The following is a 16165-nucleotide window of genomic DNA, read 5'->3' on the forward strand; positions in this document are numbered from 1 at the left end:
TCAATGGGACTTTGGCCTTTTTGGAACCCAGTGGTACTTCCTATATGGAACACGGAAGGAGGGGGGTTGCTCTGTCCAGTTATTTTATATACAGTCTATGGTTATGATCCAACGCATGGACAGTCAGTTTTTTCAGTTCACCACAAGGGGTCAGCAATGAGACAAAATTAAATGTAACCCAAATTAACAAAATAAAATCTTTTTTAGACAGCTACACTGTTGTTATTACTGAATTGACAGAGAATTCAATTGGTGTTGATGCTTGTCAAAGACAGTATTACCGATTTCCACTGAAGTGTCTATTATTTGTTGCTCAAAATAAGACACAAGTTGTTTGTTATGATTGTGTTCAAGCTAAAAAATAAATGGGGATCTATTTTCCTAAAAATGTGTTCTCTATATTGTAAGTTATTAGAGATTATTTGTTTTACCCAATTATCGCAGTGTCGTGATATCATCAATACTGTAAGCCATGTATAGCATAACACATGTCTTGTGAGGTACCCAGTGATTCCCAGCCCTAGTATAAAGTGCTCACAAATACATTTTTTAGGTTGTATACAAAACTTGTTTCATCGTTCTTCTTCATGGCTGATCCCCCTTTTCTTGTGTGAAGGATCTTTCTGGCTGGAGTTCCTCAATACGGTGTGGTTGCCAACCCGCAAAAGGTGGTGGTCAACTTTCAGCCGTCTGAGTTCGGCGACGCTTTCACTGATGTTCGTGTGCTGCCTTCTCACTGCCTCTTCCCGTGGTGTGGCCTTCTGCTGGACACCCAGTCATTGGATGTCTATAAAGACTATTCCAGGTAAACGCCTTCACCTGAAACCAGCTGATCGGGCTTCACTTGTGATGCTGCAGCTCTTTGTACCTGATCCAACACAAAGCCCAGCTCAGCAGTGAAACATCTCAACATTACTGATTGCAACCTCTCCCAGCTACGCAGGCCTCTCTCTGCGCTACAGCCTCACGCTAGGCTCCACCCACTTACCAGGACAGCATATGAGGAGGAAGCTGATGTCCATCCTCAGACTCAAATGCCATCCTCTGTTTTTGGACTTGAAGGTTAGAAGATAAAATATGCTTTGATTCTAATGAATGAGTGGAATGAAACTAGTAATGAAAATGTGTCAAAGTCAAGGCCCGGGGGCCGGATCCGGCCCTCTGAGTAATTCTATCCGGCCCTCCAGATCATTTTATTTTATTGCTATTAATGGCCTGATGCTATCTTGTATAATTTTGACAAAATATAATTAAGTGTAAGTGTAAAATATTGAAAGTTTTCTAAGGTTTAAGTACATTTCTTCTGGAATAATATTCCTGCCTTTTTATTATTCATAATTATGTTAAATGAAGGTTTTAAAAATTGGCATTATGCTAGCTATTTGAACTATTTTGGCATTTAATAAGATTTTTTAGGCTGTTTTGGAGTTTAGCTCACATTTCAGCAACATAGCTGTTTCGGCTAATTTAGACCTTTTTTCAGTTGTTTGGATATTATGAAGTTTAGCTATATTTTTTTAGCTACATGCTAGCTGTTTTAGCTAACCTAAGTTGTTTTTGTTAGTTTTTTTGGCTGATTTGGCATTTAGCTCTTATTTTAGCTGGCTATCAGCTTCAGCATCTTCTGCTATCAGCACTTGCATTTTCAGCAGCCACATTCAGCTTACAGCATTCACACTAGTATTATCACAGATGATGTTGTATATCTAGTTCATAATTATGTTAAAAAGTTACAGTTTTAAAGTTTTAAAATGTAGTTTTAGATGTTCATTAAGTGTTTATCCTGTTCGACCTGTGACCTAAGGTGTGTTTTGGATTTTGGCCACTTGTGCGATTGAGTTTGACACTCCTGTAAAAAAGAATTTGTTCTTGAAAGCAGCACTTTCTAATACTTAACACAACAAAACTCTTTAAAAAGTAAATTTTGAGTTTTTCATGATCTTAAAGTTTAGATGCATGTCCTACATGCTGAGCATCATTTAACCCCTGGTACATCGACTCAATTACAGTTGAGTGAGGGCAGTAAGTAAACTTTGTCTCAGATATGTTGATCTGCATCAAGAACTTGTGTTGACTTTGCTTTAGAAACAATAAAGCAATGTTTTCTCTTCTTGATTGCAAGGTTGAGGGAATTTAAACTTCAAAATATCAATCAGAATTCCCTAGACTCCAGTTTTATCATGTAAACGGCACGAGTGTGAATCTCTTCAAGCAGTAAATCTGTGTGACATTGTGTGAGGGAATCATGTCAGAAAACTTTCTGATTTCCAGGTGCCTGAGGATCACATGGTGAATAAAATATTTCTAAAACAATGGAAAAGTGAGTAAAAGTCAGGCTGAAACCATTAGGAGAACCTTCTCCATTAGAAAATGTTTGCACTGACATGAAATGAGAAAAAAAGTTACAAATCATCCATCAGAAGTGCTGAGGATAAAGTAGGAGCTACAAACGAAGAAAACGATCTTCTGGAGTTCTTTCTGAGAAACTGTTGGACCCTAATAGATTACTGTTCATATTCAGGTCTTTTAGACACAGTGATCACAGAATCTGACCATTAATGGGCTTAAACCTTACAGAGCAGATCTTTGTGATGGAAAAACACCCAAACTCTCAACTCTATTCCTACCAGCGTTCAGCTGCTCATCCTATTGCCTTGTGATAGATGTTCCAGACACACTGAGGCTTTGTTCTCCTCTCCAGTTTCTTCTGATCAATACCTTAACTCTCTTCTCAGATGAATTCTCATGAGTCAGTTTACAAGAACATCTACAAGCTGGTGCTGCTGCACGCCTGCAGGTAAGACCATATGTTATATTGCTCACCATTTTGGTGCACCGGTGATATTAGGTTGGGCTGTGAGGGGCTGTAAGCTAGTGGGAGAGAGTGTAAATATATGGATGATGCGAAGGTTTGACCGGCACCAACGGTCACGCCCACAGTCAGGTGAACTCCTGCTGATCTGCACAAACTATGTCCTAGAAAATGACACCGTTTTTAGATTTGTCTAAAAATGACATTATCACAACGGAAAAACCACGGGAACACTTTAACAAAGATGCAAATATAGTTTAGCCGTAGATACAAAAGGGCTTATACTAGTGCTGCCAGAAACGATTATTTTGATAGTCGACTAATATTTGTCATGCGCAAAGTGAATGTAAAGCACACATCTTAACCCTCTTTAAACTAACTAAAAACTAGATCGTTAGCATTACCTGCAATCATGATAGTGTGAATGCTGTAGGCTGAATTTGGCTGCCAAAGATGCTTGTGACGATAGCTGATCATGCTGAATTTGATAGCTAAAAACGCTGAAGCTGATATTTGAAATCGCTGACGCTAGTAGCTGAAAATGCTAAAGTTGATAGCCAGCTGAAATATTAGCTAAACACCAAATTAGCCTAAAAAACTGTTGATAAAGGCTAAATTAGCCAAAATAGCAAGAATGGTGCTAAAATATTAGCTAAACTCCAAATTAGCCTAAAAACTGAAAAAAATAAAATGTAAATTAGCCCAGACAGCTAGCATGTAGCTAAAATATTAGTTTAACTCCAAAATAGCCTAAGAAACCTTAATAAATGCCAAAATAGTCCATAAAGCTAACAGAATGCCATTATAACCTTTAACTTTACTACACTCTGACTCCATATAATATAAAGTAACGACTAATCGACTATTAAATTAGTCCTCGACTATTTTACCAGTCAATTAGTCCTCGTTTAGTCAACTAATCGTGGCAGCCCTAGTTTATACAAATATAGACCTTGTGTGTCAGAAGATTCATAACCTCTTTCTGTAACAGTAAAATCTGTCCAATACTAGAGGACATCATCTCTGATCTGTCTGCTCAGCCTGTGGACATTACAAGTAAAGAAAAACAAAATCTGCTGTTAAAATAGAAAAAGGCTTTCATGTTGATCTACTCACAACATGCAGGTACATGTTTCTCCTCGTTGTTTGGGACTGCAACCATGCAGCATCTTCTCTTTCTGCTCTCTCCAGGTTCCACGTCTGCGCTCAGAGTTTACCCTTCAGTCAGACGGTCGCTAAAAACCCGAGTTACTTCCTGCAGATGATCTGGGACATGGTGCGCTACGCCAACACTCTCATCAGGCGTTGCAACAGAGGTACTTCACTTTGTTCAGAGAAAAACTGATTTTAAAGACACGATACATTTGTAGTTGTCATAGTTGTTTTGTTGGGAAACATGAAAACAAATCTAGAAAAATTCATGTAGGGCTGAGGAAGTGAGGAACTTTTCAACCGTTAACACCATAATTCCAGTAGATTCTGAAAGAGAAAACCTCCTTGTGTTAACGGTTGAAAAGTTGCAGTAAATCAAAGAACACAGACACTGGAGCTCCAGTGTTAAAGGGTTAAACAATAACTTCAACCAAAGCAGTAAGTCAGATTCCAGACTTTCCACCAAGATCAAGGGGAAGTCCAGGAAAGCCTAAAATGGACCACAAAACCTTTGGTGTGAAGAACAATAAGAAACCATCAAGATCCTTTGATCTTCATGAAAGGTCGGACCTCGTGAAGCTTTAATAGTAAACGGTCAGAATCAACCAAGAGCAGAGGATGCTGCTCCGGCCATTATGTCCCTCTGCTCAGCCCGTCTGACCTAATGACCAATGTCTGAAGGACTCGGCGGAAAACTGAGCTCTCTTTGGTCTGATTAGACCCAAATCCACCTTTTTGGAGTTGTCTTGTTGGATTAGGATTAGGAGTGGGAGTTCAAACTCCACATTTGATACAATCCCTACTAGGGCTGAGGAATCACTGGGTACCTCATGATATGATATGCAATACATGGTTCATGATATCAGTGATATGGCAATACTGCATTAATTGGTCAAACACGTTAGCATGTTGCTAAGTATTAGCTAAACTCCATTTTTTTTTAAAATTACAATAAAGATGAAAACATACTCCATGAATATATTTAAAGTCTTGTTGCTAATCTACTTAGAATTTTGAAATTTTAAGAATTTCTCATTAATTTCCTAAGGGGCATATTTTACTCTATATTTCAAAAACTATAAAGTTTATAAATACCAAAAATACAAGTAGTAATATGGACACAGAAGCATCACTCTTTACTGCTATGGGACCAAAACCCACTGTGGATCCAAGAAAACAAGACCAAAAATCTCAGATGGGAAATTCCCCCCTTCAACTGGACCGTGAAGGGGCATTCACACTGAACGCGATTCGTGCGCTAGAAGCGGCCATCTCCAATGTTATTCAATGGTCCAGACGCGGTCTGAGGCGAATTGAAGCCCCTGCGCGCGATGTGAGCCACGGTGACGAAGTGACACGAAGGTCTGCCAGCAGCTCAATTTGGGCGGCGAGCCGCGAATTGGGCGGCACAGCCAAAATGTAAATACCTGAAGTTTGACAGGTCGCTGCATTGCATCAGCCAATCGGGAACTCCGCTTTGGGCACAGGACTTTAGCAATGACTCGATCAGCGGGTTGAATACTAATCTAGTACAAGCGTTTATGTCCTGTCACAGCGCGCGGTTCTCTGGTTGCAGCCGGACAACCTCCCGGACCATTGGGGCTCGCCCACTCCACACGTCGGTAATGAGGGAGCCACTGTGGGAGCGCTGACCGTGGGGCGGGGATCGCGGAGCGCATGCGGGAAACGGGGAGCAGGGACCGCGGAACGTAGAGCTGGAACTAGGAAGCGCGGGGCGGAGAGCGAAGTACTGAAACTGGCACAGACTAGGAACAGAAACCAAAGAACCGCTTTGACACCGGAACCGCATAAAACCCAATCGGTGCCCAACAGATCAGTGGCCTTCACTCCTGCAGCGGAGCTCAGGCCCTCCAAATGCCTGCAGACAGCCAGAAGCTGGGAGGGACATTAATAATGAATCGAGACATTAATAAAAGGAAAAAGGTCTCCTGATTTTATTTTCCCCTCAGATTAATATGAAGCAGAGAGCCTTCAAGCTCAAACACAGAGACACAAACGTTGCAGAAGCTGCTGTCATACAGACACTGTACCGGGAAAGTCTCTTAATAATAATCATAATTCAAACATGGTTTTCTAGAACCCTTCAGTATAAATAAACTATTCATTCTAAGTGAGATATCCACAGGCAGAGCTGGTAGCTTCTCCCACATGCAGCCGCGGCGTCAGGCACACATTTTTTGACTGCGTGGAGTGAATTCACTGCGCGGCGAAAGAGGCGCGCGAATCGCGTTCGGTGTGTATGCACCATTAAACCTCTGTTGGAGGTGTGGGTCACCAAACCAAGGAGTCAAACTATTTCTGAGCTTTGAGGAAGCGTCAGATCTGTGTGAATGTCAACGAGATCTCTTAAACCTGTTAGGATGTAAAGCAATAAAAAACCTTCAAAAATCACATTATTTTCCCAAATGTTTTGTCTTTTATGAAATAAAAATAAACCCAGAATAGAATGTTGGACTCTTCTCTTCCCTGTCAGGGTTTGACATTCAGGTTGTCTTCTCTCCAGGGTTGGTTCTGGGGGACAAAGCTCAGACGGGCAGCGTTCAGTTCGAGGCCGTGAAGCTCCTCTTCTGTCTGTGCTTCCAGCTGGTTCTGTCCAAACACCGACCCGTCTACAGAGACCTGCTGCCACACCTGGACAAATGTGGGTGTTCCACCAACCATCATCACCATAAAACTAGTTATGAAACGCACTCAACATGTGAAAGAAATATTTTAAAAGTTACAAAGACTTTTATTCCATAACAATAACTTTTTAAATCATCCGATAAATATGCAGAAGACAAAACTTGACAGCAACTTGAGAATTTCCCTTTCACGGGTTTGATGGACCAAAGAGTTTCACTGCTGGGCTTACAAAGACCCACTCTTTTCTGATGATGGAGGAAATAAAGAAAAGAAAAATATTTCTCAATATGTCTTTATTCAAATCACTGTGAATCAGAAGAAGATAGAAAAAAAATACTGTTGGAAAAATAGCTTATTTATTACGCTGATTGGAGTGGGACTTTGAGTATTTTAGTATTTAAATCTCGATGTTTTCTTAGAAGCTTGTATTCTTGTATTGTTGACAAAGCTGCTCGCTACAGTGGGATCAGGACTGTCTTCCTAATTTGTTTACTGAACTTCTGCTTCTCCATAAAACCTCCATCGTCAGGAGTCGGAGCGAGGTTTGCTGAGCTGATGGTTCTGATGAAATATCCTGGATGTTGCTGTGATTTTGACTGAGGATGACATCATCTCGGAGGCGCACAGGAATACCAGATTAACAATCAAGCTCAAACTCTGTTTTCTGGGTTTTTATGTTGAAACTGCAGCACAGCAGCTAGAGAAAGAGACCCATAAAGACCATCATGAAAACACAGAGCAACTTTCCTGGAATACTTTGGACTTTGTGATGCTGCATCCATGCTGGCCAATCTGAATGTTTTCAGCAGTTTTATTACGAGCTGTTATGGGATTTTACAGCTCAGATGGGTGAATTTTACGTTTGTCTGCACAAAGGAGTGAAAAACAAAAAATGCCGTCTCATTTTCTGCTTTCATCCCGTGGACAGGCAAGCGCCACATGGAGAGGCTTCTGGGAGACCTGAGGCTTGCCAGGGTCCAACAGGCCTCCGACCCCAGGGCTCTGCTGGATTTCCTGCAGATGTAACTGCACAGGTAAAAGCAGTCACAGGAAGGTAAATCTCTGGGCAGTTTTACAGCACAGCCTCCACAAGAGGATTTATTTTTGTTAAAGTGATTTAAAAAAACAAGGAAAACATTTTCTGTTTCTTCCAGATTAACATGAACTTTCAGGTTAAGCTTTTGATTCTCGTCTAGGGAAATGGAATCTTGCCTGCTCCGTAAAGCACAGTAAATGGGCTTTAGTCATCTCTTATAAAAAACTTAAGTGATAAAACTTGGTGATAACCTGGTGTCATAAAACAAGCTCAAGTTGAGTTAAAAACTTGAAAAGAATCCAGCTACTGTCACGGAGCCGGGCTCATTCCTCAGACGCCGGTATCTCTGGACTTTGATTTCCCCTCTGTGGTAGTTTTCCACAAAGAAGATGTGGTTAAGCTTTAAAAATAACTTGTGTGTAAATACGTGCACAGAAATATAGTCAGTCTCAAGGGATTTCTTGTACTGTCAACCAAGTACTCAAAGTGGAGTCAAGTGAAATGAAAAGACCTGATGTTTGAAGTTCAGCATTGAAACCAGCAGGATTGTCTGTTTTAGGACATTGTTCTCAGCTGAAGTAGATGACAATAGACGTTCCACAGATTCAAGCCTTTGAATTCCTCTCTTCCCGTTCTTCAATCTCAAAGCTGCCGTTTTCGTAGGGGTTCAGGTTGGCTGCAGTGGATGACCTTCCGACTCTAGAGCGGATCAGTCTGACCAGAGCCACCAGAGGGATGGACAGCACAGGAACGGTGCAGAGGAGGATGATGATAGCGAACACCCAGTCCGGATAGTTCTTCACCTCAGTTTGAGGGAACAGTTCCTAAAGACAAGAAACAGGATGTTAAGAACCAATAAAAATGCGAATTTGAGAACATGTTTGCTGATGGATATCAGCTGTGTGAGTGCGACTTCTCTGTTTAAGTGTAAACGCTGCCACCTGAAACTGGTGTGGGACATAACATTCAGTCCTGGCCCGATGAGGTTACAGGGAAACACGAAGAGGCGCAGACATCCGGACAGATTTCAAGCTTCTCGTTATTCTAATTTTAGAAGCCACGTTCCTCATGTAGTTCAAGAATGTTATACTATGTGTTAAGTATTTTTCTGTGAGGAAAACAAGTTCTCATGCTTCAACTAGAAGTTATTAAAAGTTTTGTAAGGTTTCTTCAAAACCAAAATGTAAAACTGACTGTTAATTCTTCAGTTAGTGACGTACAGCTTTACGCTGAGATGTTTATGTTCCAACTCTGAAATAGATGTTGAAAGTGATTTAAAAAGTGTTAAATATGTGTGTAATGGTTGGGGAGTGCAACCAGGCGAGAATAAGGGAACGGCGTGAACAAGTCTACCACAGCATTAGAAATAGACTGGCCCACACAGTCAGCCTGCCAAGCCAAGAAACACGATAATCTGCTGAAGCGAGAACAAAAACAGTCAAATCTGGACCAGAAAAGAGACTGAAACTAAATTACCTTACTAAAACCCCTTATGTGTTTAACATACATGCCCTCAAAATATCACTACACTTGGTTTTTACTGACTTTAGGCAAGGAAACATCAACTCTCATCAGTTTGTGGGTTCACTTTAAAAGATTCTGAGAGAAGTTCTGCAGAGTAGGCCAGGAGGGACTGAGGACTGTTTCATCCACGTGGAACCATGTGGAACAAACAAGTGAACCCTGCAGATCCACTATCCGTTGGACCAAAGAACAAAATGAAATGACCCAAGGGCTCTGAATTCAACAAAAACACAACTGACAGCAATGACTGCAATTTCACAAGGTTAGAAAATGACTCATCAGTAAAGGGAGTTGAGGAAAAGAAAGAAAAGATTCATGTTCATTAACTGGATTTGCCCGTTTTCAGTGGATCCAAAAATATTTTAACCTTCATCCCATGTTGAGCTGATATTTTAAAGGAGCCTTTTGTAGAAGCAGTTTTTATTGATGTGTGTGTTATGGGAGATGAAGGGACATCAGGACAGACTGGCAACCTGTCCAGGGACAGGCTCCAGCAACCCTGTGCCCCAAACGGGACACAGCAGGTTACGAAATTGGATGGATGAATGGAATATCAGATCTTTCTGAAACCATTCAAAAATACACAAAAAGTTTGGAAAGAAGTAGTAGTAGAAATGAGAGTCTAAGCCTTTGGCTCCATTTGCTTGTTGGATTTTGTTCTCACTGCAGTGCTTAGTGCTGGCATTCCTTTAAAGCATTTGAAATCACAAAGTAGCCTGGCCTTGACACACTTCTTCCTAATTCCGTAAGCTGTGACGGCCAGTCTTTATCAACATCAGGGAGAATTATGCATATACAAGCAACGCAGCACAGAAAATGTCCATAAAACCTCAAGGAAATGTGGATTTTCTTGTGACCAAAAACTTTGTGTATTTTTTTGGCAAACTTAAAAGCTAACAACTAAAAAAAATACCAATAACATGCGCTCTTCTGTATCTTTTCACTCGATTTGCTTACATAGGATGGGTTCCATGTGGGATATGTCGGATGTTTCTGTGCTTGGACGATCACGTAGGCGACCAGCACCACCAGCAGCATCAATGGACTGATCACTAACCAGCATGCTTTCCAGTAGATGTTGGGCCTCCTCCCGGTCATAAAATAAATGTCGTCACTGAAACTGTCAGAACACAAGCAAGCAAACATTTACATTAAACATTCCTTCATTAAAACTGAATAACTAATAAAATGAAGAAGATGGAGAGAGAGAAGAAAATATTCACGTTTTCATTCCACGGATGTAAATCACTCCGATAATCTGAAAGAATGCGATGACGAGCAAAGGGACGGAGCCTACATAGCCGTTAAAGACCTCCACCCAGTAGTTCCCTGAGCCCAGGCTGAAGATGAGGGCGACCCCGAAGGAAATTAGACACAGGATTCCTAAGAAAACGAGACAAACTTATATTACACATGAATTAAATAAGTATTGTCTTATCTTCCCCTTTAGTTTCTAAAGCCACATTTACACAGGCCCTGAAAATGTGCATTTGGACGACTGCTTCCAATGAAGTATCAGGTACTGACAGACCATTGTCAATACTATATGCTAAAAGTGTATTCAGAAACCCACGTGTGAGCGGTGTGGACGTTACATAAGAGAAAGGCAGGTACCTGACAGAATTTCATTGGGGATACTCTTGGGTACCAAGTGGAGTTCTTTGATGGGTGTGATGACACCTTCTAGGTTACCAAACATTGAGGAAAGACCCAAGCTGAAGAGCATGACGAAGAACAGTACGGCCCACACCTGAGAACCCGGCATCTCTATCACTGCTTCTGTGAACACGATGAAAGCCAGGCCAGTACCTGAGGCGCTCTGACAGATCAAAGGGATTAGATAGAGATCAAAGTTGGCTGTGAGAAAACTGGAGAGCTTAGGGGTCTGAACTGTATTTAGTAGTTTCTAAGTTCAGTACCTGGTCAAGGAATGTTTGGAGGTCACACTCCTTCAGATTCAAATTTTGGAATTCCACTGGAAATTTCTGATTCAGATGATTATACCAATGATAATAGTTCTCCAATGTGACATTCTGGTCTGAAATCTCAAAGTGGTTGGTCAGAGTCAGGATGTTTCTGTTAACAAGATATGAGGGAGAGTTGACAGAGATGTGACGTGTTTAAATGTAAAAGAAAATGGCTCTGGGATTCAAATGCTGACCTTTCTAGACATGAGTTATAGGCAGATCTGGCTTTGAATCCCAGAATGGAAAATATGGGAATGGACCCGTAGAGAGACGTTGCACTATTTATCACACCAACAAGAATGGCGTCTCGTTCGCAGTCATTTCTGAAATAGAAAAATGAAACAATGAGGTTCTATTCATTCACTCTGAAGTGTTCTGGTGTTGTTTAGAGGCTGTACCTCTCTGAATTATAGCTTGAGAACGAAATAAGACCTCCAAAAGCCACTGAAAGAGAGAAGAAGATCTGAGTTGCGGCGTCCAGCCACACCTGTGGGTTCTTCAGTATCTCCCACTGGAACAGGAAGAACATCACATTTAGAGCATCAAACCTAGTTTTGTCAACCCACAACTTAGTCAGACTTACATCTGGAGTGAAAAGGTAAGCCAAACCATCTGTTGCTCCGGGCAGAGTGAGGCCACGGACCAGGAAGATGGTCAAGACCAGGTAAGGGAATGTGGTGGTCACATAAACAGCCTGATAAAGTTGATGGAAGGAAATTAAAATCATGGGTCCATTTGATATGACACATATCATCGCCATCCCAAGCTGACCTTCCCAACGGAATCGATGCCTTTGATGAAGCAGATGTAGACTATACTCCAGGCGCTGGCCAGACAGACCACCAGCCACCACTGTAGGGAGCCACTGGTCTCAATGTTCGGGGTGATGTTCAGGGTTTTGCGATACCAGAAGTAATTCACTGGAGTGCTCTTCTCACATTCTTCATTAAAACCTGTACAGAGACCCCATCAAGAGATGAAGTGTCCGCTGTTTATTATTTGAAAAGGACAAACAGGGACAGCTATTTTATCCTCTTGTCTGTTTAATGCAAATGTGGTTGAGTTTGCTGATGCTTTAGCAAGATGATCTGAAAACATGGAGCTTGTTGGAAATTAGTCACAACTTTAATGTCATTTTATCCTGCAGATTTGATCACAAGTTTGAGATAATCTACCGGGACCAGAATGAAACATTTTATAGTTTATTTTTGTTCACAATCAAATGAAACAAAGAGGCTCTCTGATAATACAACAGGTTTCAGTTAGATAACAGTCTTTAACTGAAAGTCTGTACAAATGTTAATGAACCTGACCCAAATAACTCTTATCTTTGTGTCCTTATGTCATGTATTGAAAGAAGTCTGGAAATGTCCTATGAACCTGTTACCTCCCATGATCTGATCATATCTACGAGGTTCTATGGTGTTGCCATATTTATACATAGATTACAGATCTCAGGCAACATTGATAAGCTGGAATACCATGATCATTTGAAGGGAATGTTTCCTTCTTACCTGTCATGTTTTCATTGAGTGGACAGTAGCTCCATGGGAGCGGCTCTTGGAAAGAGTGAAAGAAGTACCAGAGCACCCAGGCCAGGATGGTGTTGTAAAACATGGCCACCAGGAAGGAAACTATCATGGAGGCGATGCCTGTGGACGCAACCTTTCATTTAAACCTGTTTGATAGCGACAGATTTTCTGTTTTTTTGCAGTTTGAAGTAAAAACTTCAGAGAAAACTGTTGGGGAACTGTTTAAAACACAAAAACATTTGTTTCCAGAAAATGTTTTCTAATGTTCCATGTTTTAAGCCATTATTAAGGCCACATACCAACACCACCCAGCAGCGGGGAGATGGAGTTCCAGACCCCGATGCTGCTCTTCCGGAGCCTCTGTCCTATAGCCAGCTCCAGGTAGAGCAGGGGGAGGCCCTCAAACACCAGTGCTATCAGGTACGGGATGAGGAACGCTCCTGACAACAACAGAAGAGGTTAGCTCGCCGTTAGGAACCGGGAGGAACTGCCCACCATCACTGTGCTACTTTCATAAGCAGCAATACTTTAAGGCTTTGATAAAAAAAAAGAAAGACATTGAACATCAGAAGCTGGAAAAATCACTGAAACTCCTCCATCTTTTAGCATAAAATGAAGCTAAATCAATCATTCACTTTATTTGCGTGGCGCCCTGACATGACCGCAGTCAGACATCCTTTAGAACAGCATTTTTTTCTTTTGACCATAAATGATTGTTTTCAGTATATGTGTATATTTCTTGTAATTCTCTAAAATATTGTTTGTATAAATTTGAGTTAAGCCTGAATTGGAAAAGAAGGGGCTTGAACTCGAGTCGTTTTGACATTTTGACGTTTACTGTTATACTTCTTATTTCCTATTTTAAAATAAATAAATAGGAAGAAAGAATGCATTTAAAGTAACACATAAAAATATAAAACACAGTGGGATAACACATTCATGAAAACAAATTAAAAACAGCAGCAGATTCTCATGCTGTGTCAAAAGCCTGACAATTAAAATGATTTTTTTTTCTTAAGTGAGTATGTAAGGTCTGAATGCTCAAACAGGTCACTCACCACTCTGCAGTCTAAAAACATTTCTGATAGAATTTCAAAGACCTGATATGACACATGGATTTTTAAAACTGCATGTTGACATAACCCTGACAGCTATTCTTTTGGATTTCAATGAACTTAACACGTTTCGTTGGAAACCATGGGAAAGTAAATACAGAAAATACTTCCTGCCTCTTTTTTTTTCCTTAACAGGATTATCAAAAATGAATACGGTTTACCAATTTCCAGTCCCTGGTACAATGACTGGATCATGACGATAAGTTTAGACTGGTTTAAAAGTTGCAAAATGAAGAAAAGTCAACATGACAGATTAAAACAAAAAAGTGAGTCTGTGGTTCATTCTCACCTCCTCCATAGATCTGACATAGGTAGGGAAAACGCCACACATTTCCAATCCCCACTGCAAAACCGATGCATGTTAGCAGGTATTGGACCTTGTTGTCCCATTTGGGTCTCTCCTCCACCTGTGAGTCTTGACTTTTACCCATCCTCAACTAGTAAAACGGCTCAGCACAATCCCAGTTCTCTTGCAAAGATGACTTCCTCAGTCCTATCATTTATTTGAGTCAGTTTGTTTGATCAGGCCTTGAGCTCCCCTTCTTGAATATATGATCTCTGGGGTGGTTTCATCCAAAAGATGTCAGATCGCAGCAGCCTCCTGTCCTCTGTGACCCTGGCAGGACAGCTGCAGCTTTGAGTCAGGAGCTCAGATTTTATTGGTTTTCATGCAGAAAGCAGGCCATCAGGAAGGGAGTGAGAATACCAGGCGTAATGATTTAGTGGTTAAACCTCCCTCCTTGTTTAAAATGGGAGTGTGCTGGGCTTGGAATTAATGGATAACCTGGTGATGCTGTTTTAGTGTTCAGACGACCAGGAAACCACACGCAGTCTGTGAGGCAGACTCCCATCACGGCCGGGTTATTTAGACAGTCATTCCTGACACATTCAAATGCAAAGCTATACTTTTTTTTTACGAAAAAAGAGTTCTAGTCAGCTCTTTGTTTTTCATATGAGCACACAGCTTTCTGTACAGGACAAACTGTGCTCTAAGCCCGAGATGTCTGGAGTGCACCTGAGATAACGTAACTGCTGATTTATTCACAGTTTATCTGAAAAGGGGAAAAGTGTTTGATATATTTGGTAACTGCAGTATCAATTGAATCACTTGTGCTGGTTTACAGACTTTCTAGAAGGCTGAGTCCCTCATGCTGACATTCTCTGCAGTTCATCTCACATTGTGGAGCACGAAGGGGCCGGATGTGGGGGGGCCAGGTGGAAGCCGGATTCTTGTCAATCTTCTTTACTAATTAAACTAAGTAAGCAAAAGGTGCCGGCTGCATTCCTGAAAATGCTAAACAAGGGGGAAGCTAATCAAAAAACACTGACCGGACATTTATTCTAATAATAAGTGATTCGATTTCTCTGTGTTTTTCCAGACACACAAAGCGCTTATAATGAACATCCATTAGTCATTCATACTTGGTGATGGTAAACTACTGATGTAGCTACAGCTGCCCTGGGGCAGACTGACAGAGGTACACGCCTACCGCCCCTCTGACCATCACTGGGACATTCATACGCCAGTGGAGCCACACTGGAGGGTCAAGTGTCTTAGCCGCGGACACAACAACAGCTGACTAGAGGGAGCAGGAATCGAACCGCCAACCCTTCAATCAAAGGCTTACCTGCTCAACCACCTGAACCACTGTCACTCCACGTGTTCTAGCGAACAATAAAAAAGTCCAGAGAAGAACAGCCACACATTCAGTTTTTATTGAAACTCAATTGGTAGATAAACACTACAAATCAAAACAGGTAATCTGATTGCTGATGAATAACTCACAACAGAAGCAAACTCAACAGACATAACGTGGAGTTGTTTGTACTGGCCCACTCATCCTAGAATACAAAATAACATATTTATTGATCCTCTGCCTGTAATCCCTTTAGAACAAACATGGGTGTGGTCTTTCTCTTGCAGCATCTTTACAGCCTCACTCTTCAGGTTCTATCCCTCATGTTTGTACAGTTTCCTAAAAATTTCTGTCATTGTGTGATGATGATTGCTACAGAGCTAAAAGTAACCCTGAGTTTCACTTGGGTTCAATATCAGGCTTTTGCAGCCATTAAAATGTTTTTATTTTTGTTAGTCCTATTTTATGCTTCACTGCTGGTCTCTAGCAGCTATAAATGCGGCATAAAACCAGTTTTATTTTCTTCAAACTGTGACGTGTTACATTTATTATTCCATCTGTAACTAAAGGAAGCGTTTAGGACCGCTGGTGTTTCGGGAACAGGTTTGTTAAACGCTGCGATTCCAAGAACTGCTGGAAAGGCTTGTGTTTTGATGGTTAATGATTCTGGACGCCGCTCACACTCACACACACTTCTCTCAAAGACACAATAACAATTTCATCTTTATCGACTGCATGGCACAT

At 41.1% G+C, this 16165-nt stretch overlaps 2 protein-coding genes across 6 annotated transcripts in view; one reads left to right on the forward strand and one right to left on the reverse strand.

Moving 5' to 3' along the window:
* tert (telomerase reverse transcriptase) overlaps positions 1 to 8524 on the forward strand; it is a 17267-nt gene extending 8743 nt beyond the window's left edge. The window contains exons 11-17 of one of the 4 annotated variants that reach the window (XM_024257883.1): positions 617 to 805; positions 936 to 1062; positions 2736 to 2797; positions 4004 to 4128; positions 6489 to 6626; positions 7539 to 7644; positions 8310 to 8524. In XM_024257883.1, coding sequence (XP_024113651.1) covers positions 617 to 805; positions 936 to 1062; positions 2736 to 2797; positions 4004 to 4128; positions 6489 to 6626; positions 7539 to 7636 — 739 coding nt within the window. In that variant the 3' untranslated portion in view covers positions 7637 to 7644; positions 8310 to 8524. Of the gene's footprint in view, positions 1 to 616; positions 806 to 935; positions 1063 to 2271; positions 2321 to 2735; positions 2798 to 4003; positions 4129 to 6488; positions 6627 to 7538 lie in introns of those variants that run through there. The other 3 variants (XM_024257884.1, XM_036214230.1, XM_024257885.2) reach the window with 3 other exon arrangements.
* Positions 6950 to 14492, reverse strand: slc6a18 (solute carrier family 6 member 18). Of its 2 annotated transcripts, XM_024257886.2 has the most exons (12): positions 14074 to 14491; positions 12969 to 13109; positions 12652 to 12789; positions 11909 to 12090; positions 11721 to 11831; positions 11536 to 11648; positions 11332 to 11460; positions 11090 to 11246; positions 10785 to 10989; positions 10394 to 10553; positions 10128 to 10290; positions 6950 to 8470 (listed from the first exon to the last, which is right to left on the reverse strand). In XM_024257886.2, exons 1-12 carry the CDS (start codon positions 14213 to 14215, stop codon positions 8252 to 8254), a joined length of 1860 nt encoding a protein of 619 aa, XP_024113654.1. In that variant the 5' UTR covers positions 14216 to 14491; the 3' UTR covers positions 6950 to 8251. The 2 variants fall into 2 exon arrangements, with proteins under 2 accessions (XP_024113654.1, XP_036070124.1); XM_036214231.1 differs by having other exon boundaries at positions 11536 to 11831; positions 14074 to 14492.
* Positions 14493 to 16165: the final 1673 nt, after the last annotated feature.

This window comes from Oryzias melastigma, linkage group LG11 (assembly GCF_002922805.2).
Source record: "Oryzias melastigma strain HK-1 linkage group LG11, ASM292280v2, whole genome shotgun sequence".
Classification (NCBI taxonomy): domain Eukaryota; kingdom Metazoa; phylum Chordata; class Actinopteri; order Beloniformes; family Adrianichthyidae; genus Oryzias; species Oryzias melastigma.

What these genes read in the sequence shown, in the direction of transcription:
- slc6a18 (XM_036214231.1), bottom strand. Translation starts at nt 14,215, where the DNA reads ATGGGTAAAAGTCAAGACTCACAGGTGGAGGAGAGACCCAAATGGGAC. An exon ending in GCATCGATTCCGTTGGGAAG is followed by an intron (nt 11,832 to 11,908) that starts GTCAGCTTGGGA and finishes CAACTTTATCAG; the next exon opens with GCTGTTTATGTGACCACCAC. An exon ending in TACATCCGTGGAATGAAAAC is followed by an intron (nt 10,291 to 10,393) that starts GTGAATATTTTC and finishes GTGTTCTGACAG; the next exon opens with TTTCAGTGACGACATTTATT.